The 17,859-nt window shown below is 51.3% G+C and overlaps 1 protein-coding gene across 1 annotated transcript in view; it reads left to right on the top strand.

Annotated features, from left to right (window-relative positions):
• LMF1 (lipase maturation factor 1) overlaps positions 1-17,859 on the top strand; it is a 184,867-nt gene that overhangs the window by 58,307 nt on the left and 108,701 nt on the right. Inside the window, exon 5 of the mRNA XM_086760184.1 lies at positions 13,009-13,074. Coding sequence (XP_086616310.1) covers positions 13,009-13,074 — 66 coding nt within the window. The remainder of the gene's footprint in view (positions 1-13,008; positions 13,075-17,859) is intronic.

The raw sequence follows: 17,859 nt of genomic DNA, 5'->3' as shown, positions 1-17,859 counted from the left end.
TGAGTTCAGGTCTAGTGCTTGGCGTGGTATTGCCTCTTCCAGCTGGAGCTGGTGAAGGATGGTGGATGCCCCATCCCTGGGAACATTCCAGGCCAGGTTGGCCGGGGCTGTGAGCAACCTGATCTGGTTGGAGATGTCCCTGCTCCTGGCAGGGGGGTTGGACTGGGTGGGCTTTGAAGGTCCCTTCCCACCCAAACCGTTCTGTGATTCTGCGAATATATAGAAGCGAGGCTGTACGCGTGCAACACAATTTCTTTGGACTATTAGTAGAGGTGCTCATTTCTCAGGGTTGCCAGTAAGCCCTTGATTTTGCGTCGGGATGGGTTTGCAAAGCCCCGTTCGCAGGGAGCAGGCTGCTGGGATGCGTGTGCTAGGTGAAGGACCGGGTGGGTGATGTTTGCCAGCTTGACGATGGGATGTTCTGTACAATAATCATCATGGCTGGAGATGCGACGAGGAGGTGGGGGGGTTCCAGCGCTGGGGGTGTAACAGCACGGTGGGAAACTGGAAGTAAAGAGGGAATTAAGGTGGAGTTGTGTCTTGCGAGGGATCGCAGACATATGGAACGAGTTACCGGGGAAGGTGGCTGGAGCAGAGCGTAAGTGAGTCTGAGACATCTTGATTAGTTTCTGGAGGAAAGGATTGAAGAGTGTAGTGAAAAAGCAGGGAAACGGGATTTAAAGTGCATTACCACTTTAATTTAAAAGTGCCCAAAGCAAGGAAATTCAGATTTAAAGCTGCCAATCCGTCGCTGGCTGTGCAGGTGCTGGGGCTGGGAGCGCTCGGCGGGGTCTGCGCGCAGATGGGGCCGTGCCCCGCGGGCTCCGCCGCCCGGGCTGCGTGCGGGCAGCTGAGGCCAAAGCCTCGCGCTTGCCCCAGGAGTTAAATACTTTAATGTGCTAGGGAGGAATATAGAAATGATATTTATAATGCAGATGTATTTTTATATTTTAATATTATAATAATCTCCTGTGTGATGTCCTTGACGTCTTCCTGGTGCCATGCCCTTAAAACTGTGGCGGGGGCTGCTCCTCCTCCCCAGGCTGGGGACACGCAGGAGCTGGGGACACGCAGGAGCTGGGGACACGCAGGAGCTGGGGACATGCAGGAGCTGGGGACAGGGACACCCACGGAAGCGTCACCACCACGTTTTCCTCCCCCTTATCCTCATGTTTCTCCGGAGCCGTTCACCCACCCCTCCTTCCGCAGGGTACGTCGTGTGGGTGTCCTGAGGGCCACGGGAGGAACCTAGGGAACCTCAGGTGCATCTTTCAAGTTGTCAAGTTTTTGTGAAATTTCTAATTTTTTTTTTTTTTTCCTCTTTCCGAATGTAACTACAGACTGCATCCCCCCAGGTCTGAGCTCTGCCTCTCCAAGCTCTTCAAGTACATCCCAGGAAAAAGCTGCTGCAGAACTGAGGAGTCCCGGAGCATTTTTTTGGCAGGCAGAGACTTAGAAAAAAATTTAAATCCTCTGCCGTTTCAAGTCTACACAAAAGATATGTTTCCCTTTTTTCAGGGAAAAAAAAAAGATCATTTAAAGTGGTAGGCTTGGGAAAGAAATAGTGCAAAAAGATTTATAATAATTAGCAATAAATTCTTCCACTAAATTCTCATCATTGTTTCCTCGTAAATGTTGTCCATCTTTCCCATAGAGATGTGTTTTCACAGAGAAAGGATCAATTATTTCCAGATTATTTGTATATCATGAGGTATTTAATCTCTTCTTAAATTATTTTTAATTTTTTTTGCTAGTAGGAAAAAAAAAAAATCTTTCTTTTAACCCACTGCAGCGAATTCTTTTAGAAGCGAGCGGTTCATGTTAAACTCTTCATTTTCCTTGGTTTGTTTTTTGCTGGATTCTGTTCGAAGTGTCATAACGTGGGTGGCATTTTAAAGGTTACCGGGAAGGGTGGGGATGTGATTAGCTAATAAGGGAGATGAACTTTCTGGCAAAAATAATGAAGACTTTGAAGCAAACAGAATCTGGATGCCTGTAGTAAAATTGCATTAGATGTAATGAAAGAAAAGTCGGAATTTGGGCGATCTCTGTAAATATATAAAAGAAGAAGGAGAAGAATCAAACGGATGTAGTTGTCATTTCGGTGACAAGCGTGCCCTGATCCTGGGCATTATGGCTCTGAAATTGAGAATAATTATTCTAATTTGTTTTATTACATTAGCGTGGGTAGGAGGGAAGAAAGGGAGCTTTCTTTTATGGCTTTCTCATTATTCATCGGCCAGCGCGGCGGGGCCAGGCTCCCGGCTCCCGCGCCGGGGCTTCATGGGAATTTTTGGAAAATGATGTCTGCAATGTTCTGACCTTTGCCGTCCCAGCTGCAGCCCTCCTCCTCTCTGCAGGGATCCCACACTTGACTCCTTGGCAACCTCCTTTGTGCCTCTGATCTCTCTCCATTTGTCTAGCAGTCGCCCTTGGCAGGAGGACTTGTTGTTCCTTCGGTGGCTGTAAAAGGCAGGGAGCTGCTAATGCCAAGTACTTTTCAAAATCCCTTTCACCCACTCCTTGCAGCCCGTCTTCAAAGTCAATCGGATGCTGGTGCAGTCATGGTGGCTTCTCAGAGGGGCTTGCTGGTAGCCGGGGGAAAAACCAGCAACAAGTAATGCAACCCAAAAATCGACGCCAGTGACTTCTCTCTCAGAAAGTTGTTTTCCAGCTTTGCAGTCGCGTTTTGTGGTGGCTCCAGTTTAGCTTTTGCGCTGGACCAACCTGCGCCCGTCACGGCGGAACCTGGACGTTCACCGCTTTGGCGGGTGGGATCTGCCCGGTGGCCTCACGGTCCTCAAAGCCCATCCCTACCCGTGCGGGAGGGTAGCGGACAGGTAGGGTTTGTTCGCTTGAAGATGAGTTGTTCCAGTGACCTTGCAGAGAATCTGGAGCCTTGTCCCGTGCAAATGGGACCAGAATCAGTGTTTTCTAGATGACGGGGAAGTCCCATCATCTTGGCACGGGCTTGGACCTGAGCAGGGCTGACTGGGCTTGGATATGATGTGCGAGGTACGGAACAAAGCTGTTTGAAGAGCAGTGTCAGCTGCTGAGCGTGAGGTTGTCATTCTCTGGCTGAGGAACAAGTCCTCTAGCCCATTATTTCTCTCTCTTTGCGTGGAAGAAGCAGGAGAGACTTGAATTACCAGCTGTTTGTTCAGTGAGAGGCGTGTGTGAACATCAGGTACAGCTCTTCAGCCTTTCCTTTGCTACTGTCAGGGTTGTAGAAAGAAGTTTCCAAGAAGCCTGCTACCCGTGTCACTCCGTCCCTGGGCGGGGTTTCTGGAAGGAAGGAAGAAGGCGTCCATGCACAGCACACACAATCCACATCATCCTTCCTGCGCTGCTGGGACTGAACCCTCCAGCAGACGTTGCGGGTGGGAAGCGGGGCTGCGCTGGGTGGGTCTGGCCCGCGGCCAGCGTGGTTCATGGTGAGCCCTGCACCAGGGCACTCTGCGGTTGAAGATTTGGCCTCATAAACTATGCAGATATTCGAAAGTATGTGAACAATGCCCGCAGCCATAGCGTGAGCCTTGAGACGTCAAAGGACTGTAGAAAATGTATTGAATTTTCACAAAGCTGGAGCCCTTGCTGGTCTTGGGAATTAAATGTTGTGTCCACGACGAGGTATATTGGGGGGAAAAAAGTCCCAGAATGATATCGTGGAGTTCAGAGGTATTTTGCACGTCCAGCAGAAGGATTGTGCTGCTGTGTGTTGCTGCTGCTGTCGCACCCATTGAGCATCTTTCCCCGCGTGAATACGGCGTTTGGGCAGGATACTCATCACTGAGGCTGAAATAAAATCCAGAAATTTTTCAGGATTTATCCTTTCAAATGGAGCAGAGTAGCTGGAGTGGGCGGGCAGGATGGCTGCGTAACAGCAGGAGAACTCAAAGCGCGTCAGGATTTCCGCCGTGGTCTGACGGCGTCGTGTCGGGTGCCGGGGTCGGGTGTGAGGGGCAGCGGCGCTGGCTGGCCCCGTACCGCCCTGGCCCAGAGTCCTTGAACAATTTTATTTTTTTTTTTTAATTTTAACTTTGTAAAGGTCCTTCCTCTTCTGTGAACTTGGAGTTTAAATTACAGCAGGTTCGTCTTCGGAACGCGCTGGTGTATGCTTGGCTGTCTAAAGATGCTGAAGCCGCTTTTCCGGTGCGTAGCCGAGGCCGGCGGGCGGCTGGGTGCATCGAGTGCGAGGTATCGTTTCGGATTTTCTGATAGCGCTTCGTATTCGTGTTATGAGAAAAACTGTACATCTAGAATTTAGCATTGCCCTTCATTGAGGTTTTTTTCTTCTTTCACCCATCTTTTGTGCTGTGAAGACACAGAGAGAAGGTCTTTAAATTGACTCTAAATTTATAACGCGGATGCCCCGTGCCCCGCCCTTCTCCCCAGAGCCGTATCAATAGGGGTTCTGCAGACATAGCTTGAGTCACCAGGCTTTTTCTCGGCTTCCCATGCGATTGGCCTGTCTGTACCATTTTTTTTTTTTTTTTCAGAATTAATTTTGGGCTGAAAAAGTCTCAAAGAGTGCTTTGTTCCTCCTTGACACTCACTCCAGGGAGAAAAAAAAAAAAAAGAAAAAGAAAAAAAAAACCGTGGAAAATCTGACATCTGCATTGTAGAGAAAAATCAATAGATAGGGAGGAATATAATTATCCCCCACTCCTGAAAGAATTTTAAAGATATTTTTTGTAACAGTGACTCATATCGGCTTAGCGCTTGAATGACATTTTAATTATTTAGGCTTTTTTTCATTTTGAATCACCAAAGTACAGCAGCCTGAAAGGGGTACAGTTGGGCAGAGCAATCTGCGTGAGATGAAAAGGAAGGATTTGGCGTGCCGGAGCTCAGCCGCTTCCCTCCCTGCCCGCGGCCTCGGAGTGGGAGCTGCGTGGTCAGGGATGCGCGGAGCGCGATGCGGCTCGGCTCCGCCGCATCGCGTGATGGATCAGCCCGGCTCCACCAGTCGTGTTTGCTGGCGTCGAGTAAATAAGGGAATGGTTTTGTGTCCTCTGGAGATGTTTTGCTCCTTATGCGAAGCATCAAATCCTTACGGAGCTGTCGTGACGGTGCATCTGTGGTGGCTCTCGAACTGATACCTGAGCCTGCGTTTGGTCTTTTGGGGAAGGGGGTCGGGGCGAAAGCGGTGCTGGAGGAGTCAGTGGGGGAGAGGGAGCAATTGCCACGCAGTGGATTTTGTCTGATTGTGGGCAGATTTGATTAGAAGAAGTTCAGCTAATTAGAAAGGCAATTGAAAGGAGAGGGAATGCAGGAGGGAAGGAGAGAAAGAGGGGTCTGAAGTAAAGCTAGAGGTCAAAGACTGGCCAGCACCCGTCGGCATGGGGCAGAGCTGGGGTGAGAGCTTGGCAGGTGGTCTGGGGATGCTGGTGGTACTGGTTGGTGCGGGGAGATGGGTTTCTGCCATTCCCGTTGTCCGTGGTGGCCGTGACGTGGATGCGGTGGAAGGAATCCTCTCCACCTCTCCTGGGATGGACCTGCACGGTTCCCAGGCTCTGAGCCTTCTGCAGGTCTGGAAGGTCTGGGGCAGGTCCTGGGGGTCCGGGGGGGTTCCCCTGACTGGCCAGCCGTAGCAGAGAGCAGGCAGAGCTCACTGCTCGGGGTTTTGGTTAATCCCGACGGCACGAGCTGGGGATGGCACAGCACGCAGGAGCAGCGGCCAGATGTGCCTCCTCTCACTGAAAAAATGCCGTAGAAGAGCAAGGACATGTTCTCTTCACATGTTCATCCTCTCCGTGGCTTGAGAAGGCGATCCCCAGCGTGCCACAGTGCAAATCCAGGTTTCAGAACCCTGAAACCCATCAGTGCGGTGTCTTTGGAGGGTGCAGTTGCGCCGCTCGCATCCCTGCTCGGTTCTGCCTTTTGGTGCCACCGCGTGCCGTGGCCTTCGGTCTGGGGCTTCTGGCACGATTTAATCAAACCCATCAACTGCAGAAATAAAAAGCTGTTGGTAAACTTCCTCTGCATGGCTTAATTTCCCCTGAAATGCCTTTTGTTGGGTGCCCTTTCAGGGCTGGGGGAAGGAGCGGGGGCACGTGAGGTGACCCAGTCAAGCGAGACGGGGAGCGGCTCAGTGGCAGTGACGGGGTGACTCTGATTTCCACCCCCACAGTCCCCTGGCCGCCAGTTGGCAAACCTTGCCGATGTATTCAACGACCTGTTGCGTTTGACAGAGAATTATTAGTCCTAAACAGCTACTTTTCAGCAGGCTTAGAGTTTTATAAACCGGACTGGTGCGGTGCCTTGCTGGCTGGGTCAAGAGCCGCAGCAAGCAGGCGGGAGGATGAATTTTGGCAGCGTGGGTTTTGCTAAGAATTTGATGGGAAAAAAATAAAAATATATATATATATTCTTTTTTTTTTCCCCCTCTGGTTTGCTTGTGCATCTGCTCCAGTGACTGTGTGGTCATCTTTCCTTTAAAGCCATCGTAAGCTATCAAAGCGAGTGGTGATGCTGGAGGCAAGACAGGGTCTTGTTCCTCGTAGCCAATATCCTACCTACAAAGCAAATAAAAAAGTGCAGGGAGACAAGTCATCCGTGACACCTGCGGCGTGCCTAGCGTGCACAGCGGCCGCGTTTGGGAAACGCTATTTGTACGTGATGGATACGGAGCAGGGCTGGTGGGTGGAAAGCGCACGGGGGCCGAGCGAGGGCGGCAGAGCGGCTCTGGTGATTAAAACCAGGCATTTTATTGAAGACCGTTAAAATAAAATGTAAAAAATAAAAAATCCTGAATGTAATTTTCCTTCCCCTGTGAAAAATGCAGGTGAATTTAATGCACGTTAATTGTGAGAGCCGGAGCCCGGAGGTTGGTGTTGGCAAAGTCCAAGCAGGTGCTGCATCTCCGTCCTCCCCGGCTCCTCCGCCGTGCCCCGAAGGGAGCCGGCTCGGCGGGGGAGGAGGGATTGAGCACATATTTCATCCTGGATGCTAATTCAATCCAGGGTGACCGTGTTACAGCTCTCACGCGGACAGCAGCGCCAGGAGATTTCCGAGCGTGCGGAGTGGCCTGGAGCCGCAGTCAGCTCTAAATTAAGATGACAAAGATCTCCACTTTCCCTTCCCCGGGACGGGATTTCTTATTGCGGGCAGGAGCTCGGCCACAACGCTCAAACCCCGGTGGTGTAGGCACCATCCCGTCAGTAGGAATTTAATAATTCTGCTTAGAGCTGGATTCAAAGCAAGGGCACGGAGGTGAAGGGGCAGTAGCCGGTTCACTCAGCCACCTGTTTCCTTCCCTTCGGCTTCTATTTAATTTGTGGTGCTCGATACCTTTCCCTTCCGATAGGCAGGGCTTTGAAATCCCCTCACCCACCCCCAGTGTGCAGACAGAGCCGGCGTTTCCGGGGGCGTTTGGCTTTTTCCTGGAGTTGTAAGGAGGCGCGCATCCCATCTGCATCGGGGAGAAGAAAATCAGCGTTAAAAGCCGTGTCCCTGTCCCCCCCAACACATACGCACTTTTTAGTTTTATCTAGTGATTAGAGCAGATCGTAAAAAGGGAAAAATAATTTTTTTTTCCCAAAAATCCCTGTCCCCTGCCCAGTAGTCTTCAATCGTTATGCAAAATAAATTCAGGCTTCCAGTTTTTAGCTAATGCTCTGCTAGCTCAGAACTAGAAGGAAACTTCCTAAATTTGCCAACTTGAAAAGTTTTTTTGGTTTTTTTTTTTCCTTTTTTTAAAGTAATTTTGGAATTTAGAGAACAAGAAACAAGTGAGTGCGCTGAGCTTCCTACAGCACAGCTTTTCCATGTTTTCCAAATAATTACGTTGCCACATGACAATACGAGGAGCATTATGCCGAGCTGGGATAATATGAAAACACGTGTAAGTGAGAACTGTGACTGGGATCGATGGAGGAAGCCGCGTGCCGCAGGACCCGGGTGCTCCTGGCTGGTGGGAGGTGTTTAAAAGACGTGTAGACGTGGCATTTAGGGATGGGCTTTAGTGGCACTTGGCAGCGTTAGGTTTACGGTTGGACTCGATGATCTTAAAGGTCTTTTCCAGCCGAAATGCTTCTGTGAGGTACCCGTGGGGCTCGCAGCTTCGTTCTGCGTCGGTGCAGCATCCCACCCGACGGAGTCCCGTGCGGTGCCGCCAACCATCGGTGCGATGGCCCTGCAAATAGTGAACACCCGTATGCAGCACGGAGTCAGGGGCTGTTTCAAATTGCCTGGGATCTGCAGGTTTTCTGTGTTTCAGGCTTGTGAAACAGGGTCAGTGTGTTGTGAGGTAACCAGGAGGGATGACGTTGCCAGATGGCGCGTAGCCCCCGCCGTGCAGGCAGCCCGGCTTCGAGTTTAATAAAAAGCCAGGGAGATGGTTGTGTTGGACAAGGAGCTGAAAGCGGGATGAGAAAAGCTTTGCTCTTCTTCATGGTGGTGTCTTATTGTACTCGCGTCGTCGGGATGCTTCCAAAGAGCCGGAAAAGCTGGGATGGTTTAGTGCGTTGAGGTGCGGTCCGGTGTTCAGGGTGAATTGCAGCGGGTAAACGCTTTCCTGTCATTTTTTTTATCACCTAGCAGCTGGAGCTCAGTGAAGAGCTCAGCTCCTCAGTAAAGGGGGGCTGGCAAGACCCTGCCCCACGTGCAGCAGCAGGTTCTTGGGAGTTAGCAGCGGCTGCCCTTGGGAATGTTTTTCTGCGTAGTGCCTACCTGTAAGCACGGCCAACTTCCGGCAGCGGTCATTAGCGCTGGGCTAACAAATGGATTTTGATGTTGTATCACAAAACACGCGGTACCTGGAGATGCTTGAGCACCACAGGGAGAAATTACAGTTGGGTGGAATGGAAGGGGACCGGGCTTGGCGTGGAGCCGGATCCCTCGCAGGTCCCCTCCTCGTCCAAAGAGAGGATGGTGGGCTGCGTCAGAGATGCCCTGGCCCCCGCTTGTCTGTGAGCAGGGAATGGGGGTTTTTCCCTGTGCTTTGATCTGTCGTATGGCAGCGTAATCTGCTGCAGCTGTGGAGTCCGGGCCAGCTCAATATACACAGAGAAATCTTGGAAATGGATTGGGAATTGTTAGCAGACGGAAAGAAATCCAGTGAATGTTGAACTCCAGCAGATGTGGGGATCCCTGTTTCCTCCCTTCCCCCTTCTGTCCTCCTGTGCTCCCGTGGACCCAGATACCGTTCCTCAAACTAAGTTTGCATCTTCCAGAGAACAGGAGCCGACTTCCAAAAATGCCAGCAGAAGCCACGTAATTAGAGGAGAGTGTGTGAAGACAAAGTCCGTGTGAGCGTGGAGCAGTGAGGTACGGCAGAGCTCGGCCTAGGTGTGCCCAGACCCAGGGATCCGCAATTCCAGGATTATTTAGGGAGCCACCATGGCTCAGTCTCCTTTTGTGGCCTCCTCAGCAGAGACGAAGCTCAGAGCACCTGGATTTTTGTACGCTACGTGCTCTTGTTTCTCGGTCCAGCTTCATTTGAACAGTGGAAAACTCGCATGCCAGTGTGGGAGTGGGAGTGGACTGGAAGACAGCAGCAGGGTAAAGGCGACTTGAAACGCCTCCTGATTGTGGGAGTGGGAGTTTTCTGTGCTGAAAAACAGGTTTGATATCAAGAGCTTTAAGTGACTTTCCTGTTGGAAAGCTTTATAGTAAACAAAGTGTGATTAACTCCCTTAGCGACTCGTTGCAGGAAAGGTTTTGGTTTTCAGTATGGTGCTTTTCTATTGTAGAGGTGTTTTAATTATCCCTGCTGAGTAATAGAGCTTGATAACAGCTTGGGGAGGGCAGGGGGGAAGGTCATCCGGATAGCTGTCCTTCTTTAATATCCCGGCGTTCTTGCGCAGAGCCTTTCTTAGCGCCTGTCCTGCCACTGACAGCGCTGCCGGCTGCAGCACATCCTGAGAGATGCTATCGACGCATCCTGTAATTTTAGAAAAGGTTGGAGGGGCAGAGCGAGCTGCAGATGATTCGGGGAGCGGGGGGATGAAGCCTTGACTGTTGACAGCGCGTCTGTCTTGTCCCTGCCCCCCTTGCTCCAGCCCTCGCAGAGTGATGGAGAAGAACGCGATGGGAGCTGCTGAGTAACGCGCTGGGGAGCGACGCCGCAGAGCTGCGGTGCTGGTGCGGGGCGTCCCTTTCACGGTGGTGCTAAGATGGAGCAGGGAAGGTAGAAATACCTGGGCCAGGGTATTTCCAGGTCTGAGATCCTGGCGTGGCCCCATCCGTTCCCATTACAGCCTGCGTAAGATGACAGAGTGCGTGAGGGCTGAAGGTGCCTCTTCCCTGTGGGGGCTACTGGGAGGGCCAGTGCTGGGGCTTTCGTGTAGCTTTTGGGGAGTTTCACGGGTCTGAAGGTCAGCAGGGATGTAGAGGGTACCAGCATCCCGCAGGCTGCCCGGCCCCGGGGACGGAGCGTGCACCGTGCAGCTGCGGTGCCCTTCCTCGCTCCTGTGCTGTGCGGAGCTGCGTCAGACGCCACAGAAACCTCTGCCTTGTTGCCACCTCCCTTATCAATCGCCTCTGTAAACGGATGGTTACCCTTCATCACATCTCCCTGATCTTCCTTGCTGGTCACGGCGGCGTCGATTTGCTCCGTGGCATCTCTAGCGTTTGCCTTGGCGCGGCGATGCTTTTCCTGCAGCCGACCGTTGACACTGAGAGCTGCTGGGGCCTGATCTGGCGTTTTCGTCGCTGACGACGGGATGGTATTGTGCGCAAATGGCTCTGCCGCCGGGGACTTCCATCCCACTCCCTCGATCTGCCACGAGGAGTTTGGGCTTTTATTGCCTTAACTCTACCAGGTTCTCTAGGTTTATTCTTGGCTAAAAATTACAGGATGTAAATTGTCTGGGTTCATGGATTTTGAAAATGTGTGATATAGTTTGTCTGCTGTCCTCTTCAGTTAGCGTTGGCATGAAAAATATTTCATTTTTTTATGACTAGGGGAAAAAAAAGGAAATAATTTGGAACATCAGATGGGTGAAGTCTGCTTGAGCTCAGCAATGTGCCTGATAACAGGTGAGATTTAAGGCTGCAAATAGCCCTGGTGAAGCCCTGTTCACAAAGACATACACATCTAAACATCTTCAGTAGCAGGCTCAGACCAAGGAAGATGCCTATTTCCTATTTACTTGCGAAATAGGCTTGTAACTACTTTTGTGGATCTTTATTTGCTTGAGTCAGTGTTGGGTTAAGCCCAAGGTCCAACTGACTTCTCATATTGTCTCTAATAGCAGCCAATAACAGCTGCCTGGGGAGGAACATAAACCATCAAGTGATCTTCTGGGGCAGCTCCTGGCCGTGGAGTGGGTCAGGGACTTTCCAGGGAGGAGGTTGTGTTCAGAGTTCCCCCAAGCCTGTCCTTTGGGAATGAGTCTCATGCCTTTCGAACACGTTTGTACTTTTGGCTCCCCTAAAGTAAGTGATTTGTGGTGTAAAAAGTCCATCTTTTGTTCATTCCTAATCCAGCCACTCGATCCTTCCGTGAGATGGCTTTTATATCTTGTATCAGGAGAAACGGTCAATAGTCGTTCCCAGTTGATCCCGTCGTATCAGCTGGGAGTCACTGGGCTCTGCTCTGTCCCCTCTTTTCCCCCCTCAGCAGCGCTGGGCTCTCGGACGTCGTACAGCCCCTGTACAGCCTTGGAGCGGGATATTTCTGTGTATTTACTTGGGAGGGGGGGTTGTTTAACTGGAATTTAGAATTTGTTTAATGTTGCAAGTGAAGACTTTTTTTTTTTCTTTTTTTTTTTTTGGGCAATTTGGATGAAACCAATAGGCCAGGATGTGCTGTAGTGCTGGGATCTCCTGCTCCTTTCTTGGAAACCTTTCCTACTGCACACGTACAGAAGCTTTGGGATGCTCCTGGCATAGCCGGCCATGGATCTTTACAGAAACTCCACGTATTTTTCGGCTGAGGAAGGCAGGAACATTATAATTAGGGGCAATGTCAGAGGTAGGCAAGTACCCCTAATTGTATGCAGATGATAGAGCTGGTTCAACCTTTTGACTAGCGAAGCTTTCCTCAATTTTGGGATATTGTGATCCTAATCAGGGACCTTTCCGCCACACATCAAAGCGGCAGCGGAACCCGCATACCTCGGGGCTGGCGCGGCCTGATTGCCAGGCTTCCTGCCAGCGGGCTCATCCCTGGCCAGGTGTCCTTCCTGCCGTGGACGACTGATTCCTTTCTGCTCCTCATCACCGAGGCGAAGAAATTTAATCCCAATATTGCTGCCAGCCCTGGAATGGACCCACTGATTTGGAAATTTCACCCTCTTGTTGCCCTGGAATATCAGTGCACAGCAGCCTCGGATACCTGCTCATTTCGTGGCCAACCTCTAACCTGAGGTGGAGCAGGCCTGTCATTAGCGCGTTCATCTGTGTTCGGATCTGTCGGCTTCCTTCCCCTGCGCCTCTTTTGTTTCTCTAATTACTTTGATTGCATCTCTGCGTCCAGCTCAGGGCTGGGGAGGCTGCGGGGTCCCCGTCCCGGTCTGTGTCGCTGTTACTTTTTCAGCGGCAGGGGCGGCTTTGCGAGAGGGAGAATTGGATCTGGATTTTAAAATTGCGAATGCCAGCTGGGCTTAGGCCTGCAGGTAAATTTTAGGTCTGTTATACAGAAACGTCCCAGAGGCAGAGCCTGGTTTTCAGGCTTTTCCTATGGATTCTCGGTGCTCTGTGCCTCCGGGCCCCGTACCCAGCAGTGCTGGGAGCACTGGGCTGCTCCCAGCCGCTCTGCAGACTGTGGGTGAAGCATCTCCCAGCACCCTTCAAGTGACGTGGTGTATTCCACAAGGATTTTCTGTCAGATTTTCAGTAAAAAGGCAGTGGAAGGAGTTGCGTTGGGGCTCTCGTGTTATTTTTCCCTCAGGGTCAAGCGGCTGGGCCTGGGGTGCAGATGTGCCCTGGGTCTCTGGGGGGGTCGTTCCAGCCTCTCCCTGTAGTTTCACCAGAGTATTTGGCATCTTCAGGTAATGCCTTGACATACAAGGTAAAGTAAATAAATCATTTGTGACGTACTTTTTGTCTTTTTTTCCCCAGGGGCTGATTAAAATTCGAGGCGATCGCTGCTGGCGCGAGTTAACCTGCATGGATTATCATTACGAGGTGAGCGATCTGCACGTTAAAACTGATTAAAACTCTTATCTGCTTTATTTGGTAGGAAAATATTCTCCAACCATTTCTCTTCTGTCAGGCAGCTCTCCATGTTTTCTTTCTTTATTGTTGCCTTCTGTCTCTGGCAACGCAGGCGCTGTCCGTGCGCCAGCTCAGTGGTGCTGTTTTTCCCAACCACACTCCGAAAAGACGGGTTTCTCTCCTCCCCTCCCCATCTTGGACTGGTTCAGTAGCAAACCTGAGCCGTGCCCAGAGCTCCCTGTGTAACAGTGCTGCAGGAGGGGACGGAAAGGGCTTTTCCGTAGCGTTGAGCTGAACGCCTTCTGCTTACGCTTCCAAAATCGGACATAGTGCAGACAGTACAGCATCCTGGTGCGCTGCAAGATGCTGAGCGCTGATCGCTGGCAGGTCAGAATTACAGGGTTTTATCTTTTTGACATCTGTTTCAGCGATTACATTGCATTCTGATTATAATCTGTCATTTGTGTTCTGGCTCTGAGTGTTGTCTCCTCTTTGATTACAGAGCTTTCCCTCTCTTTTTACCGATATTTTAGCATTTGTGTTTTGTGTAGTGGTAAATAAGAAAGAAATTGCTGCATACAACGATGCTCCACTGGGCAAGTAGCCCTGGTTTAATGAAGGAAACAGAATATTCCCTTCTCTAGATCAACATCGTGCCACTGGCAATGGCACGCTGCGTTGTAACGCTTCTGTAATCCGCGTCCATCTGAGGAGCGGGTGCGGGTGCCACGTCTGTTAGAATGACAGGACGAGGGGTAATGGTTTTAAAATAGAGGGAGGCAGATTTAGATCAGATATTAGGAAAAAATTTTTTACACTGAGGGTTGTCGAACACTGGCCCAGATTGCCCAGAGAGGTGGTGGATGCCCCATCCCTGGAAATATTCCAGGCCAGGCTGGATGGGGCTCTGAGCAACCTGATCTGGTTGGAGATGTCCCTGCTCCTGGCAGGGGGGTTGGGCTGGATGGGCTTTGAAGGTCCCTTCCAACCCAAACCAGTCTGTGATTCTGTGAGGCTGCAAAGCCTCAGCCTGGCGCAGTTTCTGGTGCTGCACTTGTCCCGTGTTGGTGAGACCTGGGCGCCTCTTCGTGCCTCACCCACGGTTATTTTCCACCGGAAGGCCCGAGCCGTCGGTCCCTGGGGATGTGCCTTCAGGGTGACGTTCTCAGCGGACCTTCGTCACGTCTGGAAGCCATTTCCCCCTTCCAATTAAACCAGGCAGAGCCGGGCTTCTCTGACCTGCGGAATGTGTTCCGAGGTGTTGTCTATGAATTTCTTTTTACGGGACAGGCACGCTGAGCACCGGAAACAGGGACGCTCGGACAAGACCTCTGTCTTTCCACCCCTGTGCGAAGAGAATCGCATGTGAGTGCCAGGGACCATGTTGTCAGTCCTGTTACAGGACTGGGGTTTCTCTTCCCAAAATAGGAAAAAAATCTATCAATTTCCCAGGCACTGGTGCTTTTGGTTTTTGCTCCTGTGACTGGGTTAACTGCTTGCACATTTTGAAATGGAATTTTGCAGGTCCAGAAAGCTGTATCTGCCTTTTCAGCTCTAATGCTCCTTTTTTTTTTTTTTTTTGTTGTTATCATTTACTTTTAACGAGGTTTCACCCACGGAATGCAAGGGTGACCTTTTACAGAGGCTGCTGCTCGGGTAGCTCTTGTTGGACTGTCCATGTCCTGCTTCATTCTGAGTAAAACTTTGGATGCAGAGCCCCTTCAGCACTGCTGTTCTTAATCCCCAGCACAGAGGCGGCTGCGGTAAATTGTCCTTCGGTCTTGCCGGGCACCTGGCAGCAGAGAAAAGCCGGCTCAGAGCGAGCCTCCCAGAATCCCCCGGCCGGCTCCGCCGCTGACCCCGGCCCGCAACAGTCAGCCTGCGTAATCCCAAATATTTCAAATCAAAACCAGAGTCGGTTCTCTAGCCCAGAAGGCTAATTAAGACCATTCCTGTCATATCCATAAGGCAGGATCCCCAGCCTGTGCAAGTAATTGGGAACAGGGGCAGGGGGCAGATCACGTTATCAATATCAATTATTTTAATCCGCACAAAAGAGGCTGCAATAAAGGGAAAATGAAGGAGGCCAAACTTTGTCTACCAGCGATAACAGACAAAGGACTGCAAGTCACCTGCTGATTTCAGCCAGCTAGAGGGAAGGAGGAGAGGGTGAAGGTGAAGATACCTCTGTGAGGGAGGGAGGAAGCTGGGAATCTGCTCGTAATTAGGATGATGGAACTGGGTATTGGACCAACTCGCAAGTGGCCCAGGGCCAAAAGTAGTCTGCTGTGATGTATGTTGGCCACCCCAGCTCTCCTGTTCCAGTCCGGAGCTGCAGTCCAAAATCTACACGGGAATCTACATGGGCTCCTCTGCCAAGAGGATTAATGAAAACACATGGCCTCCATCTCTCGCGTGGTGAGCGCGCCCCGGACTATTTATTTGTAGTAGAACCAGCAGCCATGCTCGTGGAAAATAACATTTCCACTTTTGTTGGGAATCGTGTGTAAAATAGTAAAATGTTGTTATGGCTTGGGTAATTAAACAGAGCATATTTTTCCTCCCGCTTTCCTTTCTAATGTGCAGAGCCTTAGTCCCAGCCTTTATGGAGACCTGGTCCTCAACTGAAGACCCTCTGTTTAGAGGGCTTACGATCTGTGACGCTGTGTAATTTGGAGAGGGAAATGGCGGAACGCATGGTTTACATAGGAAAGGTATTTTCCTACCAGCCTGACGCTGCTCGGATCCCTGGGGAGTAGATGGGCTCCAGTCGGTGTGGAAGAGAAAGGCAGACGCTGATGGAGGTGGGAAGAGTTTGCTACGCCGCCGTACGCAGCCTGGCACGCTGAAAGTACCTGGAGGCTGGAATGAGGGGTGAGGGTAGAAACGCTCGATAGATGAATCATGCCTCTGGGTGGCAAGAGTCCCAAGCTCTATCCTAGCTTGGCAAGACAACCGTGAAGGGAATTTAACCTCCTTCTGCATTAGTTTTTTTGCTCATGCGGCCAGGGGCTCCAGGGTAGGTGGGTACGTTTGCACCCTGGTGTGCACGCAGGTTGGGGCTCCTGATGCCTGTTGCGCTCTGGAGCTTCTCATGCAGTGGTGTCCACATCAGCCCGTGAAAATGGACGGGCACCAGTGGAGTCCCGGGGTCTGACGTGCCATGGGCTTTGTTTGTTGGGTTTGCCGTCGTTTCACTGCTGGCTGTGGTTAGATGGCTTTTCCCCCTTAGAAATTCCCAGTCAAAGGGAGGTTTTGCTTGGTGGAACCTGTTCCGGATGCAGTTAATGCAGAGGGAAGCTGCTTCTGGGTTTTAGGTCTGTTTGTCATCATGATTATTAAGCATTTATCTACTGTGTACACAATGGTTTACAAATATGCGTGCAGCGGTTTGCAGACTGGAGCTGGATTTCTGCTTCCACTTGGAGCGCGTGGCATGGATCCCACAGCGTTCGGTGGCATCCCGCCCATTGGGCAAGAGAGAGCCGCTTCCACGATGCGGCTGAGCGTGTCCCCGTGCCCCTGCCTGTCCCTGCCTGCTCCAGAGAGCATCCTTCCCCCGCTGCAGAGCGCCGCAGCTCCCTCCCGTAGCCGGGCTGCCATATGGACCAGGGAAAAAGTCTGCTACAGAGGGTTTTGTGCCACTAAAGGCTGTTCCTGGAGCTTGCACAGCTTGCAGGACGTTGTCCGGGTGTGGGCTGGAGCAGCTTTCCAACCACCGTTGGTAGGTACCAGGTCTGTGAGCCCGGCGTGGGATCAGGGAGCACCAGCTTGCTCCCCAGGGGCCTCTTACCGCTCCCTCCTCTGCCAAGCTTTATCTGGCCCGAGCTTTGCTAATTCTGGGCTTAGCTGGCGCAAGCACAATGTCTTAACGTGCTCCAAATGGAGAAAATCCTCTTATGCAAGACCTGTGTTTTAAAATCTCCCCACCCAACCTGCAGCTCTCCGCCCTCGCGCTTATGCTCCGAGCACCTTGCGGCCATATGTCTTGGCACGGGGCAGGGTGGAGTGGCACAGGCAGGAGAGGAGCGTTTCTGACCCGCAACCAGTCCAAACGCAGCCCGTGGTTTTGGATATTGGTAGTGGTCTTGGCAGAGCGGTTAAGCGGATCATCTTGGGGGTTTAGAAATGGGCAGGTCCTACGTGGTCGCATCTATTGCGTCTCCCCGTATTCCCGTGCAGAAATCCTCCCTGTGGGGTGCAATCCAGCGATGCGTTTTTATAATGGCTGCCAAAGTATTGTTGCTTTTTAATTACAGGCAGATATCTTGTAAAATTCAGCCACCAACTGGTAGGAACAGCTGCCGGAGCAGCTGTTGGGGCAGGCGAGTGCGTGGCGGAGAGTATCCTCCTCCTCCTCTGCCAACTTTGCACCCTAACTGCGCGGGTGCGAGCCGTGGCGTGTGCCAGGCCAGGAACCTGTGGCCCTTCCCCTCACAATGGCAACACCTCGTATTTTATATTTTAAATTTTAAGATAATTTTTTTAAGTGGTGTTTTGAAGGGAATGCCTTTTATCCAAGAGTTTCTCGATGATTTGCATCCTTTGGTGCAGGAAGCCAGGCTAGGAAGACAAGTTTACTACTGACACAAGGATGAGGCAGAGAGATGAAGGGAAGGGAAAATAAAAACCTGTTCCCAAAGCAACAAAATCTTTGTCGGTGTTGGAAGTAAGACCCAGGATTTGATTCCACTATGGAGTTATCTGTAGGAGCTCAGGTTGGGTCGGTTGCCACCAAGCAGGACTTTGCTGAAC

Source organism: Chlamydotis macqueenii, chromosome 15 (assembly GCF_036417535.1).
Source record: "Chlamydotis macqueenii isolate bChlMac1 chromosome 15, bChlMac1.mat, whole genome shotgun sequence".
NCBI classification, from domain to species: Eukaryota; Metazoa; Chordata; class Aves; order Otidiformes; family Otididae; genus Chlamydotis; species Chlamydotis macqueenii.
Note: the sequence above shows the minus strand (reverse complement) of the source record. Positions and strands in the feature narration are given on the sequence as shown.